The following is a 22,640-nucleotide window of genomic DNA, read 5'->3' on the forward strand; positions in this document are numbered from 1 at the left end:
TGAAAATGGCTTCCATTGGCACAAATATTTGAGTGCTTGGTCCCAAGTTAGTGGAATCCTTTGGGAACATTTTGAAGGTTCCATATTGATGGAGGATGTGTATCAATAGGTGGTGAGCTTTTCAAAGCTTACATCAGGCCCCGTGTCATACTCCCCCCACTCTGTTTCCCTCTCTATCTGTCTGTCTGTCTGTCTCTGTCTCTGTCTCTGTCTCTGTCTCTCTCTCTCTCTGTCTCGCTGTCTCTCTCTGTATCTGTCTCTCTGTCTCTGTCTCTTTCTCTGTCTCTGTGTGTGTGTGTATGTGTGAGTGTATGTGTGTGTGTGTGTGTGTATGTGTCTGTGTGTTGCCTGCAACTTGCAGATCAGATGAGAGCTCTCATCTACTGTTCCAGCAGCATGCCTGCTGCCATGCTTCCCTCAATGATGGTCATGGACTAGAGCTCTAAAATTATAAGCAACCCTCCAATTAAATGCTTTCTTTTGTAAATTACCTTGGTCATGGTGTTTCCTGACAGCAATAGAACAATAACTCATAGAGGCAAGTAGCATAAATTCCAAAGAAATTGCACCTGCTGTGCTTTCAGATCCCAAAGTCAAAAAACTGGACTACCCTTGTAACATTTTGCTATATTTATATTCTAGCTGTGATTACATCCCAATGTATGATTCACATTTTGGTATTACCATGGCTACATCTGTTAGCCTAAAAAATCTGAAGCTTGAACTACTGAAACACAGTTCCAGCTGGTCTAACAGCTTCCACTCTCATTTCCCTTACTCTGTTGGAATGATATTTCTAAAGTGTCAGGGTGACCTTATCTGAGCCTGCTCGCATGGTGATCTCACCTAGCCTCATGGATATCAGTTCAGTCTAGATACTGATGTCACCATATTTATTGACCAGCAAAAACTCTCCCATGAACCCTAGGCATATGTATTTGTGCTATTAACTACTCTGCATCTGTCTTTGGAGCTCAAGAGATACCTTAAACCCCCAAACAGGATGGAGTTCTTTATCTTTTCAATTTGTTCTTCACTTTTTCCTATTTCAGAATATCACCTAGTCCATGTGATTCCTTAGACAAAAGGGCCAATATCGTATTTGAATTAGATCTGATGTATGTATAGGCTAAACAGTGTTTGTAAGAATCAGGATATAAACCCACTCAGTCACTTTCTCATACTGCAGACTCTCTCTGAATGCTTTCCCCTCTGTTGAGTTTCTCTGTTGCCTTACAGATCACTTTGAAACTCCAGATAGCAGGTGCACAGCAGACAATCATGCTGATCAATGATGCTTTGAAGAATAGTGAATTATGGTTTTACCTACTTGACTTATGGGATAACTTTATATTCCTTCCTTTTAAGGTCAAGATGTTTTTAGTTATTTATTCTGTATACTATTAGACCTTCCCTGTGTTTTTATTGAAATTCTAGGCTAGAAATTATGGCTGGAACAGTAGACTATTTACTATAAGTGTATCATATAACTAACTGTATGTCCCTAGGAAGCTTCTGTACTATTGAAGATTTGATTTCTACACTGAACAATAAAAATGACCACCACCACCAGCAATAACAAAAAAACAAGCTCACTGGAGGTAGTCCCTGCTCCACATCAATAATATAGAAAATATAGACAAACCAGTATGGTATTGGATCTTTACTTCTGGAATGTAAACCTTATATCTACTAGCTGACTATCTATTTCCCAAGTGTTTAATGGAGTTGTAACTTCAGAAGAAACTCAATAAATGTGTGTGACATGCCAGTTGAAGACTACATGGATTGGTATGTGGGCTTAGAATTTCAGAGGTAGTTTGGTGTAGCAGAAAGGGTCCTGAGTTTTGATACAGAAGAGAGACTAAACTACTTAACTTTATCCTCATAATGTAAGTTTGGCTTCTTCATTTGCCTCTAATGTAATGAGAGGGTAAGTTTTAATTAACACTTAAGGTACCATAAGAGAACAGTGGCTGTAAATTTACCTTCAATAGGAAATGTGAAGGGTATTCATATAGTTTTGGTTTTGTTGGATGTTTTTAATGTAAGGGCTCAGGTACAGCATCATGGAATCATGATATCACACCTTCTTTCCTATAGTCCTTTCATGAATATTGTGAAGTAGTTAATACGAACCCTATCCCCACATAAGCAGAGTACTAGGGAAGTTTTCCAGGGTAAAACATCAGTGTTAGAGCCGAGATGGGAGTCCAGGTTTGCATATCTGGCCACCTTAGTGTTTTTCTGCTTTAAACTATGTCTCTTCTAAGCCTCTATGCTTAAGGATGCACATGAAAAGGCAGTACCCACGATTGGCAGGAAACAGTCTTGCTTCTTGAACACCAAGTTCTTTCAACTCCAGGAGAGAGTGATATGATCAGTTAGAGAGGAGTCTAGCCACATAAAATAGTTAATGTTTAAAACGGTGATTAACTCCATGCTCCCATTCTGTTTTCAATAAATACAGTCTATCTAATCAATCAGTAGCATGGATTAATAAATATCATACAAAATATTCTCACTATTAAGCTTGTTTTCCATTAGGGAACTTACATGTGGTTTTATGTGGAGTTTCTCAAGAAAAGTATTCATGTTTGCTTCATTGCACAGATTACATGGTGCCTTGATTCTGAGTCTGACAAGCAGCAAATTGCTCACTTGTATATGTTTGCTTGAGATATATTTAATCTGCTATTAATTTCATGAGGAGTGTTACTACCCACCCTCATCCCACCTGCAACCATGGTGGATGACTTACCAGGACTGTAAAATAATTATAGACCACATTCTGTAACAGCAAGCCATGAAGGTAATAATCATACCCTTTCCTGGAAGCTACCCATTGCAAATGATGTCCAGCTATTTGATTTTTTTATATAGATCTTTGTGTTGACTATGTTTACAGGAAGAGGGTCTAGCTTGGAGTTTAGGTACATAAATTACACTATGTGCTTTCTTGGAATAGGCACTAAATTGCTGTTTGAATTATGTTGTTCTTCCTTTCTCTACATGTTGTGGAAAACACTAAGTTCTCTCTATGGTGTAAAACAGGATGCAGTCTTAGGCTGGTCCAGACTCAAAACTAGGTAACTGCCTAGAGTTGCCAGCTACGTCTAGGAACTACTGTGTGTGTGTGTGTGTGGCGGGGGGGGGATTAAAATAAATAATAAAATAAGAGAAAATATCATTGATGTTTTTAAATAACAGCATGGGAAAAGATCTCTTAATATTTACTTGACTCTTAATCAGATATATATGTTGGATGCTAAATAGCAGTAGTTCTCTTGAACCAAGTTTGGAGAAAATTCAGTTTTCTTCTTTCTTAATGTTGCAGAATTTATAAAATGTATTTTGTTGGCTACCTTATACGGGTTTCATTCAGAGTTATTTGAAAATCTAAATGAAATACATTTAAAATAGGAAAATAATGTGGTGGAATATAAGTCTTTTATAATCACAAGAATTCTTTCTTCCATTTTCTCCTCTCAATCTGTCACATATACTCCTCCCCACACTCCTTCAAACCCAGGACCTCTTCTGTTTTTCATCAACTGTTATTACATGCATGTAAATATTTGTATATTCACATATATTCTTAAATATAATCCAATTAACTACAGATGCTAATTACACATACAATAAATAAACCTTATAATAACAGCAAGACTAACACTTGACCAAAAAGTGAGGACCATAGCCTGGTCAACGCAACAGAATTGACCTTTGAATACTTTCCAGGTTTCCCTCATAAAGTTTTGTCTCTAGTTGTACATTAATTTTCATTTCTTCCACTGAACTTTCTTACTGTGGGTCAACCATATTTCTCATTAATATGTACCTATGAGTACCAAAGTCATTGAAGCATGATAACTACTCAGCAAAGCATTGGTGCATTCAGCATGCTAGAGGGAAGTGGTTAAAACTAGATGAAACTTGAGGCGAGAAATGTTGACTCAATCTAAAATTCTACTAGAATATGAATACTGCATGTTAAATATAATTCATTATAAAGTGCAGAGGTAAGGGAATAACCCATTCTTTTTCATTTTCTTTTGACATATTTTCATCCCTTTTATTTTTGTCAAATTAAATCAATCACTACAGTGCTTTGATGATTTACGGTCTTATTCACTCAAATCAAATGTAGCATTATGCAGAGTCATGAAGTTTTGGCAACTTATTTTAATGGAAATTTGATTGCCTGTCAGGATCATTGGAATAATTGCCAGTTAGACTTATATTAATGAACACATTTAGGTGGAGATTATAAAAAAATGAAAAATTATCATTTTTCTGGAGTGGTTCTTTGCCAGCAACTCACTGTGATAAATACTGCCATAGATTTGTTTTTAGTTTTAACCACAAAATATGTACTTGCACAGCATGCTATTTAAGGAATGTATGCTGAATGAAAAATAATTTATTAAGCTCCTAACAATTCATCCTTTGTGAACCAATTATGTTTTCTAAAAAAGAATAAGAGAGATAAATCCTGTTGCAGTGATCTACATAGCACTCTACCTGATGCTCTGTTTGATTTCTCTGCTGTGTGTTGGGTTCCATGGAAGACAACTTGTGTTAACAGCCTTTGTGATGGAAGTTGGTTCACATAACACTCTATCCATGTTTCAGATCTTTGCTATATGTGTTGAGGTCCATGGACAACACCTTGCGTTAACCATCTCCTGGGAAGAAGTTCATCCATGCAGCAGCCCGACACTCCTTACTTGCAATCTGCGCTGTGTGTATTGGGCTCTGAGGACTACAACTTCCGTTAACAACCTTCCTGGATCAGGTTGATCCACACAATAGCCCTCCAGTGCTATGTGTTTGAGATCTATGCTGTGAAGGTTGTGTTGTGTGGACAACAGTTTGTGTTACTAGTCTCTTCAGAAGAAGCTCTTTTTGAATTTACTGTGTATTTAGTTGTAGGATCCAGTGCTAAGAAAAACAGCAGACCTCAAGGCATCCATAAAACAGCAATTTATTGTTTTAAGTGTTTGTCCTCCAAGTGATATCTGAGTTTGTGGTGTCAGTTGGGTATTCTCAGACTGAAACATTGATATGGGGAAGATTAGATGAAACTTGAGGAATCTTTACAAACACTCACCCACCCAAAATCTGTAGAAGCAGGTTTTTATTAACTTTCTGATAGTGCTAGCTGTCTCCAAAAACCTAGTTTCTCCTATCTACATATACTGGTCAGTTAAATTACAAACTCCATATGACTAAATTTGAGCCATCTATGCAAATAACTGTGATGAATGAAATCTTTGCATTATCTTGATATGAAAATGTCATGTTAATTCCTCCAGATGATAACCTTTACCTTTCTGCTGCTTTGGAATATGGGAGTAAAACAGTTTAAATAACAGTGGTACACTGTACTCTACTTTGGACTGCAGGACACTAAAAGGAGGACCTTGTGTTTCTGAATAAAGTCTCAGTAGAGCAAAACTAACTTATCAATCTGACCCAAAGCAGCTGTAACTTAAAGCAAAATTAAAACATTATTTTACTTACAGGATTGTTTCTAAGGAATGAATAAGCTTAGCATCTTTAGAAATGTTTCTGGTGATTTTTCCTTTATACAGTGTTTGCCTTTATTTTTCTTAGAGAATACTTATATCCCCTGTTGTGTTTTATTATAGATAGAAAATATAAAAAATAGGTTGTCTCTTTTGCTTAAAAATTATTTATGATGTGTGTGTGTGTGTTGTGTATGTGCATATGTGTGTGTATGTGTGTGTGTGTGCCTGTGCATATGCTGATGGGTATTTGGGCATCCACTCTCTGGAGTGTGAAGACTAGAGGACATCATTGTAGAGTCATTTATCTGCTTCTGTACAGGATCTACAAATGGAGGTTAAGTCACTAGCCTTGTGTTGTGTGGGCCTTTACCTGCTGAGCCTTCCTCTTGCCCTCTTTGTCCTTCAAATCCCAGGAAAAGATTATAGAAAAAGTTATACTAGTTTTTTCCAGGAATTGACAAGGCAGAATGAAAGCCACTACAAGAGTACTAAATGTCTACATTTGTCTTTAGATAAAATGATTTGTGTCTTATAATAATTTATGAGGTAGGAGTAGTCATATAAAACATAAATCAAAATTTGCGTGTAAAACCAAAATTCCTCTAGGAAGAGGTTTTAGACAGAGTCGGGATTTATAGCAGCAGGGCAGTAACAATGGCACTCACGATTATGAGGATAATAAAGTAATACTAATAGCAGCCACAGTTCGAGTGTCATTATGACAGGCAGTCTGTGTTCTATGCTACATATTCATTTTCTTTGCAAAGAATATGTGAGGTGTTGTTCCTACAGTTTTATATGGCAAGATAAATGAAGCCTAGAGAGATGGGCTTCACACAAAATAGCCAGCACAAGGATCTAGTTACCTTAAAATTTTTTGCTTTGTAATAGGCTGACTTTCATGCAGAAAAAAAGAAAATCTTAGCAGAATTGACAATACTGTCATTAGAAAGGCCTGCTTATAAATTTTGACCTGGTTATTGTTGGAAAAGTTGAATTTTGAGAGTTTCTATCATTTTTTCTGAGTAGTTCATTCACTAAAACTGTTTGGGCAAAGGATAAACTTTATGTTGAACACCTGCTTTGCTTCCTGAATTCCAGAAATTGAGTATGCTAGGTATTGAATTTCTAATGAGCATTCTTGCTAGACATTTTATAAGTGTTATCGTGACTCATGGCTGCAAGAACTAAGCATATTTCATGTGACTAAGAAAGGCCTTTCAGGCCTTTCAGAGGTTTGCATTGGGTTTTCTCCTAATATTGCTCTGCATGCTGGCTCCCTTTGTGAATTTTTATCCACTTTTTATAATAAAAGCAGAATTATAAATAAAACCTTGCTAAGTCCTGTAATTTCTCATAGCAAATCATCAAATATCAAAGCCATGGACAAGTTTGGAACTTTTGACATACTTATCACCAATGCCATTTTTCCCCCCTTTGGAGAAAAGAGAGCTTAATTTTCTTCATGCACACAGAGGGAGACTGTATAATTTTACTCTTTCATGACATCAGGGGTCTGAATGAAATCAAGTCCTGAATTCCAGCCACTATTTTGGAAGCAGAAGAGATGTATATTTGTGAAACACCCAGTTGATCTGTCCTGATCTCTTTTCTCCCAATTGTGAGTCAGTTGTAGATGCTCCGAGAGCAAGCAATGGCACCATAGTCAAGAATAAAACTACTAGGGGAAACAAATATTCTCAGTAAACTTGCAAAGCAGAACTCTTACGATGTACCAAATGACCTACAGGAGACTATGAGATGAAACATCAATCAATAGTATTAAGCCATTGAAATTCATGGGCAGTTGAAATAATGAATCTGCTATGGAACAAATTACAAGTGGGAATTATCACTTGAGAAATGATCTGCCCATCTCTTTCTTGCAACTCTTGAAATATGCCACAAGAAATTCTGAAGCTACAGCAGTTTCAAACTGATAGATAGATAGATAGATAGATAGATAGATAGATAGATAGATAGATTAGATAGATGATGGGTATATAGATGGAATGAATGTGGGTGATATATGAAACATCTGTGTGTGTGTGTATTTGTGTGTGTATTTGTGTGTGTTTGTGTGTGTGTGTGTGTGTGTGTGTGTAGATAGATTCCTATGTGGCTACACATGTATTTGTATATAGATGGTTGTGGAGGCCAGGGAACAGCTTTTCTTTAAAGAGAAAAATGTATAGGGGTCACATAGTGTAGGTTTGCTTGAAGAAGGGAGAGTGTAAGTTAAGGCCCATGAGGAGGAAGCTTGTGAAGCCATATCTTACGACTGCAGCAATGCTAACAGGGCACAGCACAGGTGTCTGGGGAAAATCAGAAACAGCTGGCTGAGCGAGCATGGTCACTGAAGCACAGGGAATATCAGCTCAAGGATTTTATTAGTAATAGGTTCCAAACATTTTGGGGGGAATGAGTATTTGCCTCATTCCATGGCTACAGCTGAACACTACAGGCAGAAAAAATAAGAAGATATGTGTCTGTATGTTTATGTGTGTTTCTCCCCCGACCTTGGATCTTTTATTCTGTTTGTTTTGTCCTATTATGCTTGGGTTGTTTTTGATTTATCTTATTTTATTTTAATATTAGCCTTTAAATGTCATTTGTTTGCTAATGAAAAATAAAAAGGGTATAGGTTTAGATGGGAGGAACATGGAGAAAGTCCCAGAGGAGTTGAGGGGGGAGAAAATATAATCACAATAGATTGTATACGAAAAATTTGTTTTCAATAAAAGAAAGACATTAGAAAAAAGAATAATAAACGTTGATGTTAGGAATTTTATGCCTTCTAAACTATGAACTAAATTCAGTTTTTTAAAAAATAATATTTTTGTATATTTTTATTTTTGAAATAAAAACGTATCTTATGCTTAAAAAAAAGAATAAATTTTTTTTAGTTCATGATTCTAAAGGATGGTGTCTTAGGGTTTTTACTGCTGGGAAGAGACACCATGACCAAGGCAAGTCTTATAAAGGACAACATTTAATTGGAGCTGGCTTACAGGTTCAGATCAGTCCATTACCATCAAGATAGGAGCATGGCAGCATCCAGGCATCCATGGCTTAGGAGGAGCTGAGACTTTTGTGTCTTGATCTTACTGCAGCCAGGAGAAAACTGATTCTTTTACCCTGGGTGGAACTTTAAAGCCCACCCCAGCAGTGTCATACTTCCTCTAACAAGGCTACATTTAGTAACATTACCACTCCCTATGGGCTAAGCATATTCAAACCACTACAGATGGAAAGCTTTAGGTAATATAACCATATTGAGCGAGTTTCTTCATGTTGAAGTGGATACTGTATGTTCCCAGGGCTGTGAAGTGCATCAACATGGAAGGACAGAACATGTTAGTTCATACTTCTCCTATTCTTGTAAGGCTACTTTCCTTTGATTATGACTGCAGTTTGAGAGATTTGTTTCACCGTAATTATTTCCATGGCCATGCTTCCAAATGCCATAGTTGATTTAATATTGGACTCTCTTAATAATGAATAAAGGGATGGTATTTTCACAAATATTTTAATGAAGGGTGTTCAAGTGATCATAAGGTGTAAGAGTATTGGATTTCTCTTCTAATGGTAATAGAAAATCAACTGGTTTTAAGTAGGAAGGAACAGGAACCTATTTGTTCTGTAGAATACCTTTGGGTTTACTAGGGAGAACCATCCAGAGAGAGACAAGACCAAGACCAGAAATACCACTGCAGCATGGGAACTGAGCATATGGGAGGCAGGGTAGTAGAAACAAAGCAAGGGGCAACAAAAAGATGGAAGCCTGGATTACTTGACCACACTTGTGATTAATTACATTTGGGAGGGGGTCTGAAAAGTAAGTCTAGGAGTTTAAAAAGAGGCCTTTGTTACAAAGTTATTATATATTATAGACTCTATAATATAATATACACAATGTAGTAGATCATTTACTGATGCCAAACAGGGATTGGAGGAAAAGAATTGTAAAATGTAATAAAAGTAAAAAAAAATAAATAAAAACCAGGCACCACATGAGTGAACCTAGTCCACACAGATGAAGCATAGTCCTAAACCAACTTTTATTTCCATGTTTAGAGTTCAATGGGGGAGACTGTGAAGTTATTTGGGGAAAGATTGCTCCTACAACAGTTCCAAGGAAGTTCTTCTTTGGAACAAAGGTGGAACAGAACAGCAGCATGACTATCCTGCAATTTCTAAAGAAATTTTCAAGTAGGCAAGAGAAGTTGAGGCGGTGGAGTATCAACTCACTCTACTACCTGGGAGGCCAGACTCAACATGTCCAAGAGCAAGGTATTCTAGTTGTTTAACCATCAAATGGAATGTTTGTGATTGATTGCTAATGGTTAAGGAAGAATAAGTAATTTATACAATACATGCATTATTAATGTATTTATGTCGCAAGAATTCAAGAATTTTCACACACACACACACACACACACACACACACACACACAGAGAGTGGAGAAAGGGAGAGTTTGTATACATGAAAGAATATGTAAGACTGAAGATGTAGTTTGCTAATTGAATACTAGCTAGCATGTGCAACACTCTGAGTTTGATCTTTAGTGCTGCTGCTGTGTGTGTGTATATAAATGTATACATTTACAAAAAATAAAGAAGCAAACTAGTTAGAAGTGGCTTCAACTATCAAGGTGTGATAACAGATTTATGTCGCTAAGTCAGATACTTTTATTTATATTCCTCCATATGTTCCCACATATTTAATATGACATTTTATTAGTTTAAAATAAGAAAGAAGTAAACCGGGCTGGAGAGATGGCTCAGCAGTTAAGAGCACTGACTGCTCTTCCAGAGGTCCTGAGTTCAAATCCCAGCAACCACATGGTGGCTCACAACCATCTTTAATGGGCTCTGATGCCCTCTTCTGGTGTGTCTGAAGAGAGCAATGGTGAATACATAAAATAAATAAATAAATCTTAAAAAAAATGTATAAGTGTTAAAAAATAGAAGTAAACCAGGGGAGATATAAGTATTGTAGACTATCGTGAACATGAAAAATTCCTGCACAAATAAAACGATTTCAAGGTGAGACCTACTACACAGTTTTCATTGTGAATTTAGAACAATATGAAGAAATAACTGAAGTGCTACAAGGTCTATGGTTAACACTCAAAATTGAAGACACTCTGCAACGTGAATTCCCATTCAGTGTCTCACACACCTGAGCAGTAACATCTTGAGCCAAGATACATCAGAGTTCTGAAGGAAAATTTGAAAAAGCTTCTGTAATGTGATGCACTAAATACAGAAGAACTAGCCACACAAGAGAGGCTGACCACACCTATAGAAGGATATGATCAGGACAGTATCTGTTCTGTGCTGATGCTTGGAAATCAGAAAGGAATCATGAACTTTGGTAAGGCCTATAAACTGACCAGGATATATGAATATTTTCCCCCAGAATCTGGTGTGTGTGTGTGTGTGTGTATGTGTGTGTGTGTGTGTATGTGTATGTGTGTGTGTGTAGAATTATCATGACTCAAATGTGTTAATGCATGTACCCTATTAACTATTCTTTCTGTTTCATATGTTCACAGATTATAAACACTACAATATAACATACACAATATAGTGGACCATTTACTGTCTCACCAGAATACTGGTGAGATAGAATCTTGCAGAAGTTCTCCTTGGAAGTCAGACAGAAATTTGGCTGCGGTGTCAGAAATAACATTTTAAGTGTGCTCTTCTTATACTTGACTACTAAATTACCTGAGTAACACTGGGTTTAACTTTTGTCTGAGTTTTTCAAGAGATGAAGGAAACCAGTTATAGCCACATCCTCCAATGATTGGAAAAGAACATTGCAATCATTAATGTGCTGATAGGAAGACAGAAGCCACCAGGTGAAATGACTTTCTGAAGGTTACACAATCTGCATGTGAAGGCTTTTCTCAAGAATAACTGAGGAGTCATGCTCCCTGCCCCTTCCCTCTGTCATGGCACAAGTGGGACTCAGTGCTTTTCATGCAAATGCACTTTGTCAAAAACATTGAGCCCTATAATTTCTCCTTCATCTATTTTAAAAGTCTTAGTGCAGAAGTCAGGAAGATCTTAATGTAGGGGTGGGGTACATGATGAACTCTTGGGTCACGTTGGTCCCTTTGGCCATAGTATCAAATAAAACTCTTATAGTGATCAAGAAAACATACAAGCAAACAAAGCTGGCTGTCTTTGATGACCTCCCTGAGGATATATATGAGTTACAGGTGAAGAGGGGAGCCTCGGGGCTGCATTTGATGTAACTCCAGATCAAATTCAGGCTTTTGCACAACACATGGTGTTGTTTCTGCTCACTCACAAATCCCACTGAGATGGCACACTGTGTGACCTGTGAGGCCACAGAGCCACATCTTTTTGAGTTTCCTCATGCTGAGTACAGAAGCACACAAACATGGGGGCATGATATGTTACTCACCATGATTAATCTACGTTATATATGTGATTTCAGGGTCAAATCTCCTTGGCTGGACCTAAAGGAGTAATCTGACATGGTAGAAATGAGCCTATAAAAGGGCCATTTTGCAAGGGAGTATAGAAGCTAAGTGGCCTTACATGATAAACAGCAAGGGACTGAGCTCTTGAGGTATAACCAGAAGAGATTGAATTCAGCCAGCAACCTTGGAGCATGGAAACTGAGCATTCCCATAATACAGAAAGGAATGCAAGCCAAACAATGCAGTCCTGTGGCCCTAAAATATTCTTATCAGCGAGCAATTCCAAGTAGTTGCTGGACTCCTGAGGCTCAAAACCGGCAGGAAAATGATGTTTCTAAACCACAAAGTAAGTTGCAATTGTTATGCATCAATTAGAATCAGTTATGCATCAAATACAATGCAAATATCTTAGGATTTTAGTCAAAAACAGATGTTAATGCAATAATTTTAAGTAAAAAATATATTAAATAATATTAAAGTGATGCCTTAAAATATATTTGAATCTACTGGATACTTTGACCTATTAGGTTTCAAAGGATTTGAAGAAAAGGAATTAGGCAGAGATCCAAGAGAAGAGGGAACTGACTAAAGCAGAGAGGCTGACCTCTATGTCCTGATCTCTTCCCATGCTTTTAAAAACAGGAAACTCAGCTGTTAAAAAAATGACATCATGACAGTTTCAGGCAAATTGATGGATTCAGAACACCTTATCCTGGGTGAGGTAACCCAGAACCAAAAAGACAAACATGGTATGTACTCACTTATGAGTGGATATTAGCTGTTAAGTCAATGACAAACATGCTATAATCCACAGACAGATCGGCTAAATAACAAGGAGAGCTCTATGGAGGATGCATAGATCTCCCTGGGAAGAAGAAATAGAATAGATTCTATGGATGGGCTGGGGATGTGTGAAGATGGGAACAGGAGGGATCAGGCAGAGGAAGGGAGGGGGACATGAAGAGAGAATACTGAATGATATGACAGTAACTGGAAATAAAAAGGGTATTTGAAGAGATAATGTGAAAACACAGTCCAGTAGAAACTTTCAGGACTCTACGAGTGTGACCCTAGTCTGGAGTCCTAGTAATGGAAGATTCAGTGACTAAACTAGGCATGCTCTGTAATCAGGCAAGGCTTCTAGAGTCGGGACTGGGACACCTATCCAGCCACAACGCTTTAGACATACAATGTTTCCTGCCTGCAAAATGGAGGCACAGAACTTCTGGGAGTGGCCAACCCATGATTGGCCTAATTTGAGGCCCACACCACCAGAGAGAACCCATGGCTAACACTACTTGGATGACCAGGAACTGGAGGGTGGATAGCCAATGATAGAAAAAAATAATCAATAAAATGATTCATAAGAATATCCTTATATACTCATGGATCGGCACCTAGCCTTCTCCTGTCAGCTAATAGAAACAGATGCAGAGACCCAAAGCCCAACATTAGACAGAGAAAGAGAGAGAGAGTGAGAGCCCAAATTGAAGATCTCCATTCAGACCCTCCCCTTGGAGCTCAGGGAACCCCAAAGAAGTTGGAAAGGAGGGACTGTAAAACCCAGAGGGGTCAAAGACACCAGGAAAGCACAACCCACAGATTCAACTAAGCAGGGCTCATAGGGATTCAGAGACTGAAAGAAGCAACCACAAATTCTGTTGATTTGGCTAGGTCTAGCTTGATATTTTTGTGGGACCCTTAACAGTGAGAGTAGGGAGGGGATTTCTGACTCTTCTGCTCTTGAGATCCTTTTCTTCCTACTTGGTTGCCTCACTGGGCATTGATATGTAGATGGATATTTCTGAGAGGCCAGTTCTTTTCTGGAGGAAAACAGAGGTGTGGATCTGGTGGAGAAGCAAGGTAGGGTGGAAGTAATGTGAGGAATTAAGGGTAAGGGACACTGTGGTTGGGAGTATTGAAAACAAAGCAAAACAAAGATCCAAATAAAACAAAACAAATCAAAATACACCCCCTCCCCCCCCCCCAAAAAAAAAAACAGGAAAAGTGGCCTATATTGAAAAAAATACCAAGGAGACAGGACCATATTGAAACTTAAAACCATGAAATCTTAAAATTAAAATGGTTCTCTGGAAACCACATATGATATTTTTAATGTAGAAATTTTTGACATTTGAAACAAAAAATAATTTCTGAGCATAACCTAACCCCAGAATGAGCAATACCAAACTCACCAAAACCTGGTAGTTTCTTCAACCCATGGAGACATTAAACACACACACATACACATACACACACACACACACACACACACACACACACGGAAAACCTGGTGGGATTCCAGTGTAACCACGGCAATCATTGATAATTGATATTTTACAACTCACCCCAATTATGTCGAAATGCTTTTATATGATAAAAAAGAACCTTTTAGATTCTTATATTTTATTCCGTGGTCCTCAGTTTTGCCTGTATATCATGATTACAAAGAATTCTATAAATCCTGATCATGAAGCTCTGCCTCCTCCAAATCAATAACATCAAAATTGCCAAGCACAGTACCCCACAATTTGTAAATTTTAAAGTTCCCCAGATGATTACAATGTGCAGTGAAATTTGAGGCTGCTGATTTGTAGATAATATTTTGTATTTTTTCTACTTCATCCATCCTCACAAATACTTATGAAATTGAATACTCAAGGGAATCCTAGGAGTTAGTGAGACCAGGCCTGAATACACTCCACACTGATGGAACATACAACAGCTGACTATGTGGAGATGCACTGCATATTTCATTTTTTCTCTTTAATTCTGTGCTTACTTCTAAAATAAATTTAATGCTGTAATCATTGTCTCAGTTTATAAAGACAGAGACATTCAGTTCACTGAGGCTGAAGGAGCTGCTGGAACAGATAAACTACAGCCCTGAATTTGAATGACCCCAAGCATATGATGTAGATTAAGGCAATGATACTCAAAGTAAGGACCCCAGAGCAGCAGTAACAACACCTGTGAAAAGAAATATAATTATATTATATTTCGTTATAAGAAATGAAAATATATACTCCCTGTCCCCCCAGAAGTATTAAGTCATAATCTTTCAGGCTGGGCCCTTGTAGGTGCTGCCATGACACAGTAATGGCAGTCAAAATGTCTGTCAAGATCTTTCCATCTCATCAGACGCTCACCTCTGAAGCATCAGTAAGGGGCAAGAGACTCAATTAATCTGTCAGAGAGAAAAGACAAGAAGCCTACTCTCTGCCTTCCCATTCTCCAGTTCTCCATTTATATTCACAATGTATATCAACAATTTTCCAGTTCTCCATTTATGTTCACAATGTATGCCGACAATGATAACAGACACTCAGGTGCACTGCATGTGGGAAAATATGTGGTCATGGGAACATTTGTGTTCATGGGTAACTTGGTTTGCAGGGGTGACTAACAAGTTGAGCCACTTTGAGACAAATGTGACTATTTTGAATGTGGGGGAAGGGTTTATCTTTTCAGTCAAAAATATGGAAAGTTTTAAAGGTTTCATTAAAAATGTGTCTTCCCACTGTGTCGAGGGAAATGGATTTTGAGCTTGGGGGCTTAAGATAATTAATATTCAGGAAGCAAGGGTAGTTGGTTTGCTTTTTCTGATGGAAATTGGTTCTGATTGCTGCTATCCAATAACTTGTGAGCCTTTCTGACCTTCTCCTGTGTCTACCTTGCTATGATTTAGGGCACATCTGTTTCAGTTGTACATTTCACTAGAGTTACACAAAATCAAAAGGTTACTGTTGTTTGATTTTCTATTACTACATTTTGAGCAAACCAACGTTCTTTCTTTGAAAGAAGAATGTGAAATGTGAGTTGGGTACATTCAAATCTGATGAAAGGTAATCTCACATTATACCACATTCAAAACACAAGACAAAGAAAAGAGCAGACAACTGGAGAATAAGAAAGGCTGAGGAAGAAAACAGAAAGAATTAAAGGAGGGAAAAAGATAAGATAAAAAGTAAAAGGAGAGAAAGAAAAGAAGAAACAGAGATGAGAAACAAGAGTATAATGTTGGGAAATGGACAGATTCAGGGTGGTAGTGGGAAAAAGAGCACAGAAGAGAGAAAATAAATAAAAGAAAGGCAGGCAATTTATTGTGAAGTGCCACTTGTGTGAGACACGCTGCTAAGCTGCTGGCTGCAAAGGTTAATGATGGTAGTAATCTTGATTCCAATTTACAACAAATGGGATGAAAGGCATCCAGACCTCAGATGGAGGGACCTGCAGAGGTAGCAAGAGACTAAAAACATAGCAGCAGCCAAGGCATCCAGGGAGGCTAGTGTAGATTGGGGAGTCCTTTATACATAACCACTTTAGATATAATGGACCATCTGCTGTTTTTAAAAGGCTTATTATGACAACCCCAGGAAAAAAAGAGTTGAGGTGTTTCTATAATTTCAAAGTGGACATATCTAAAGTTTTATTCTGTGAATAACCTTTTTATTCTGTGAATAACCTTTTCTGGTATTGACTTTTGCCTAGGCCTTGACATTTCTTACACCCTTCCCAACTGTGGGTTGCAATCAGTGTTTTCTACTGTCCTTGAAGTCACTGCTCTCTGATATATGTATAGAGGAAGGGATAACTAGGAAATCTCTTCAAATCCTCGTAGCTATTTGGCATTTTGGTTGGGATATAAAGCCTTGTCTTGAGACTCATGTGTTGAATGCTTCTACTACGACTCTTATGAAGAGGTGATTGAATCATCCATGTGCTGTATTAATAATCCATTGATGAACTCAACTTGAATGGACTATTAGGGTGGTAGTTGGTGGAAATAGACCACTGGTGAAGGGGAAGCTGCTCTTAAGGGGCATGCATTGTGCTTAGCCCCGCCTAGTTCTCACTGCTTCCTGCTTGACGTGAAGTGAAAAGCTTGGCTGTATTGTATTCTTCCAATCCAATGTTATGATTCACTATAAGCCATGAACACTGTAACCAGAGATCACAGAGTGAAATACCAGATACTGTGTGTGCAATAAAGCCTTCCTTTTGGAAACAAAACTGATATAAGGCTTTCACTAAGGCACTGAAAGAACATAGCTCCTTTTCTAAACCAGGAACATGCTTGGCAGAGTTAAGTACTAGCCTGAGGACAGGGCCTTGGGAGATTTTCCCTGAGGTTCTGATTTACAAAAAAGAAACACAGGTCCTCCTACAAATCAAGGAATGTGCTTGACAGAGACAATAGTGTCCTGGGGACAAAGCCTTGGGGGAGCTGCAGCTTTGGATCCTGGAAACGCTTTTACATACCCTAAGGGGCTATAGTTATCAGTTCCAGGGCTGATGTGTTCTTGGTCTATGAAGTCATTGAGGTATATGTTCTCCTTGTGGAACATTGATTAGCTTCCAGTTGGATTTTGTTCTGCTTTATGATAGTTGCCTGTTAACTCAGCCCTCTACTGTGCTACACACACACTATATAAGCTGTACTTCTTAACAAACTTGCTTGGCATAAGACAAAGCTTATTAAAGACCTCCTGGACCAACCTGTTTTGTCTTTTTTGTCTCTGATGCCCTGGGCCTTTCTCCCCAAGACTTTGTTACTGAAGAACAATTACCTACAGGTCCAGAACACTTACGACATATCACATAAATGATATGATCACACACACACACACACACACACATACACACAAACAAAGAGAGAGAAAGCAAGAGAGAGAGAGAGCACGCAAGAGAGAGAGAGGGGGAGAGAGAGAGAGAGATAATATTATATCAAATAAAAGTTCCTATCCAACAAGGCAAACCACCAGCAGAGTAAAGAGGTAAATCACATATTAAGACAAACTATGTACAAGTTATACCTCAGAAAAGGACTAAACCTTCACCATGTAAAAACTACAAAAATTCACTAAAGAAAACTTCAAATCTCTTCAACCATCAGTGGTCAGTCCAGTGAATGAAATAGGCAGCTCATAGAACAATTACAAACAACAAATGTATGAACTGCTTTTTACTTCCTTAGCCATAGTGAAGTAAAGATTAGAACTTTGATAGTCTATGTCATCTCATTCACAATCAAGAAAACAGCTAATAACAAATACAAGTAAGATTGTGAGGGAAAACAACTCTTGCTCATTGTTCATTCAAACATATACATCTTAAGTCCCTTTGAAAATCATGATGGATTGAGGTTTCTGAAAAAAAAAAATCACTAAATGAGCTACCATAGGGTCTAAGCAGAAACATTCCTGGGTATATAGCTAAGGAACTGCAAGTCAACCCACAGATACTTGAATACCTATGTTTACAGATACACTATTCATAATACTCAGGGAAGGGAAGCAGCTGCCCAACAACAGGTAAATAGATAAGGAGAATCAATTTATATACAATAGAATTTTGTAAACATAAAAAAGTGAAATAACATTTACAGCAAAATGGTTAGAATTGGAAATTATTATCTTAAGGAAAGTATACAAAGCGCAGATAGATACTTTTTTTCTTGTATGCAGATGCTAGATTTTAATATACGTGTGCGTGTGTGTGTAGTATATATGTATGTGTATGTGAGAGTGTATGTCTAGTATATATGTATGAGCGTGTATGTAGTATGTGTGTGTGTGTGTATGAGAGAGAGAGAGAGAGAGAGAGAGAGAGAGAGAGAGAGAATATTAAGGAGTCAAGCTCAGGAAACTGGAAAGGGAAACATGAGAGGACAGAGGGGTGTTTAATGATTGTTGAAAGGGGGTTTAAAAGCAAATAGTACAATTGAATACACATGACATGAAAGGAGGAGATCTGGTTTGGGCAGGAAGGAGTCCAGCATGAGAGAGGCAAAGGGTTGAAAGAAGGGAGCAGAGAAGGAGGACCAATAATAAAGTCTGTATGGAAACTTTATAATGAAACTTACTACTTTATATCCTAACTAGAAGACCTACAAATAAAATAACAGAAAGAAACAAAACAGAATACCTATAGCTACCTCGTTTGGTTTAGGTGTATATAAGATCACAATAGTGGGCTGATACACAATTGGATGCACACACAATGATTTAATGAAATCTTCGATTAAATGGACGTACAACTGTAAGCTTAGGCACTCTGCTCAGGCCATGAACTCTTTAAAGAGAGACCATGCTTCCTCTGGCTTTTAAGACTGATCGTTAGCCTTATTCTTTCAGGGACCCATGCTATCACTTCCCTTGATGATGATACATCTGGCAAGGAGGTCACATGCACATCAGGATAACAGACAACCATGCTCTGTGACAATCCATGGTTCTCTGAGGTTTAGATTGACTGACAGTATTGTCTTCTTCAAGTAATAAAACAAAGTAATTTTCTTAGTACCAGAAATGGACATAATTAACAGTCTCCAATCTATAAGACAAGCACTGAGTATATTTTTTTCACTTAAAACAGAGCGCATTATATGTCAGTGTCAGTGCATTATTCATCAACGTGAGTACAGGCCATTACCACAGAGAAAGAAATAATCAAAGAAAAATTGATAGTCATTTATTTTGATGAATCCTGATTTGAGTTCAAAACACTAGAGAAGACTGAAAAGGTCTAATTTTCCAAAGTACTAGTGTTTGAGTAGAGGCATATATTCAGGCTGCCTCAAATAGGATTTATAAATAGCAAATACTGTTCTATTTGTGAAGGCTGTTTACCATTGCTTATCAAATTCCAACCACAATTCCATATTTTTTCTTTCCAAAAGAGCAGCATATACAAGAAATGATTTATTGAAATATGGAGCCACAGACTCATCACACACACACACACACATACACACACACACACACACACACACGGTGGGGGAAGACATTTGTGGCTTGGTGGGCTGGAAAGATAGTTGAGTCAGTAACTTGCTTGTTTTATAACACCTTGAAAACCTGAGTTTGATCCCTCGAATCTATGTGGAAAATGGTAGTGTCGTGAACCATGTCTATAATTCCAACATGGTGGAAGGTGACTCCAGGAGAACACCTGAGCTTGCTGAACAGGAGCCTAGCCTACTTGGTTAGCTCTAAACAAGTTAGATCATGTCTCAGAAAACAAGGTGAGTGGCACCTAAGTAAAGAAACAGAAGCTTGATTTCTGGTGTCCACGTGGCACACAGATACACAAATGCACTTCCACATGCTCACACCCCTGCACACACACACACACACACACACACACACAAAGGGGGGGGTGGGAGGAGAGACACGACACAAAGGAAAATTTCTCACACTTATTCTCACAAGTTCATTCTGGTCCTGTGGTTAGTCTTTCATTGGGTTTTCCTGATGTTTCCTTTGACCAGTGAAAGGCCATGGACCTTGTTTGGATTCCAGGTGGCTCTCTGACACTGCTTTGTGGTGTCATTTCTACCCATGTCTCACATGGACTCTGAAACTAGACAGCCTAGTGCTGAACTCTGCCTCTGCCATTAACAGGAGTCCTCAGTGTGTTTGGATGTCTGCGGTCCCAAATTTTATAAGCATACACTAGTCTATTGTTTAAAAAATGAAACACTTATTAGAATGCTTATACCCAAGGAAGAAAATAAGTCTCAACAAAAGACTTTAATTAAGAAACCCTTTCAGGACCCATCCTTGTCTAACAATTAAACTCTCCCAGCATTGGTTTGTCAAAGTCAGTCAAAGTCCCAGTCGGTATTGACTGTATTCAGATCTAAGAGAAATGAGAAAAAGGATGCACAGGCTTTGGATTCTCACAGGAGAGTGTGCTCCTGCCCCCTCCCCTACGCATTTTTAGTGTTTCTCTGAAAACTGGGTAAAGGTGAGGTTAAAAAGAACATCCTTACATTCTTAAATCCTCTGTAAAGAATCTGAAGTTCTTTCTTGGTGAATTTGCTCTGAGCCTCCAGCAGCTCCAGGGCTTCAGGCCGATGCCTGACAGTGGCCATCTCCAGCTCATCTTCGACGCTGTCTGCAAAGGAAAACCAGAGAGAGACTTGAGCATAATTGTTGCTTCCTGAGACTCAGAATGAGCAACGCAGAAAAACAGGGCAAACCAACTTCCTAGGTTTCCGTGACTTGTCACTCCAGGAAGGATCCTCATGCTTACAAATGCTATCTCCATTCCTCAGATTTCACAATATGAAACTTAGACTTTGCTGCATGAGTTTCCTTAAACAGCCATTGATCAATGTGATTTTTATAATTCTAGGATTTATGGAGAAGAGCTTGAAATGTATAAGAATTATCAGCAGAACTTTCTGTTTGTATATTAAGCACTAGTTTTAAATATAGAGTTGTATAAAAATCCCCACCATTTAATATATCATGCATATATTACATGGGACTCTGTTGTACTTTCTGAGGATTCCATTCAAATGAGGTGGGTGTTTTTTTTATTTGTTTGTTCATTTGTTTTTATGGGCTCTACAAATGAAATATTCAGACCAGGTACTGAGGAAGGCAAAGCTGGACTAGCCAAACACCAGCATTCTGCAGCTCGCCAGAAGGACTAGGGCCTTGAGGTACTTGTAACTAGATAGACTGTTTTGTGTCATGCAGTGAATATAGTTTAGATGAATGCCATTATACTGGTATATCTTACTCTGTGACTATATATACAGTGTAATTTATCAAAGATGCTTTGTGTAGAAAAAGTTTTGTACCAATATGACTGGGAATTGACATAAACTTTAATGCAATTTTGGAATACAGTAATGTAATATATCTTCTTTTTTAATATATCAGTTTTCAGAACTTGCAAAGCCTGTTTGGCATTGCATAATACAATATAACCTAAAGATTTGTCAAGAGGAAATGTTCCATCCTCAAACAACATCTAATACTGTGTGTATATTTAGCCTACGCCTGTATAAACACAAGACTGAAGGAATTGTGCCTCAAAGAATAGCACTCCTTAGTTCAGTATCTATACAGTAAAGAGTGAGGTGGATCTGTCAGTGAATATTCTTTGTTAAAGTTCATCCACTCTTCATAAGAATTCAGCAGGAAAGCCTGTTCATTGGCCACAGATTGCAGATATGAAAGACTAAGACTAAAGAGAACAGAGACTGCACAATTCCTCACATCCCATGCCTGCGGGTAGTGGAACTTAAGTCCCCACAGGTCAATTAGAAATGTACAGATATGCAGCTGTTGCTATGGCAATGTACTATCTGTAGCACTCAATCTGCAACTGTCTCTTATGGGCACTAGGAGAAGGACTCTCAATGGTGAGTAGAGGATCAGGAGAAACTGAATCCAACTCTTGCTCTCAAGATTTTGCAGGAAGCCAATAATGGCAAAGGAACTAATATGTGCAATGGCCATGCTTGTCAAAATAAATGACACAAGATGCAAAAAAAAATCAGACAAGATCAGGTGTGTTCAGGGTGATATGGCTTGCTGACAGGAGCCTAGTCTTGACGTTGCCTGAGCGGTTCTGCTAGCACTTGACTAATACAGATGTAGATACAGCCAATCATCAGGTTGTGCCCAGGATCCCCATTGGAAGACCTAGGGGAAGGACTGAAGGAGCTGAAGGAGAGTGCAACCACATAGGAAGAACAATACCAATTAATCAGATCCCCCAGAGCTCCCAGGGACTAAACCATAAACCAAAGAGTATACACGGAGGGATACATGGCTCCAGATACATATGTAGCAGAGGATGGCCTTATCCGACATCAATGCGAGGGGAAGCCCTTGGCCCTGTCGAG

General features: G+C 38.2%; 1 protein-coding gene across 5 annotated transcripts in view; it reads right to left on the minus strand.

The window, feature by feature from the left end:
* Kcnip4 (potassium voltage-gated channel interacting protein 4) overlaps positions 1-22,640 on the minus strand; it is a 1,067,998-nt gene that overhangs the window by 70,111 nt on the left and 975,247 nt on the right. For all 5 annotated transcript variants that reach the window (XM_028765224.1, XM_028765228.1, XM_028765227.1 and 2 more), the window contains one exon: positions 20,769-20,893. In XM_028765224.1, the coding sequence (XP_028621057.1) occupies positions 20,769-20,893 (125 nt within the window). The remainder of the gene's footprint in view (positions 1-20,768; positions 20,894-22,640) is intronic.

Source organism: Grammomys surdaster, unplaced genomic scaffold (assembly GCF_004785775.1).
Source record: "Grammomys surdaster isolate TR1022 unplaced genomic scaffold, NIH_TR_1.0 150, whole genome shotgun sequence".
Taxonomy (NCBI): domain Eukaryota; kingdom Metazoa; phylum Chordata; class Mammalia; order Rodentia; family Muridae; genus Grammomys; species Grammomys surdaster.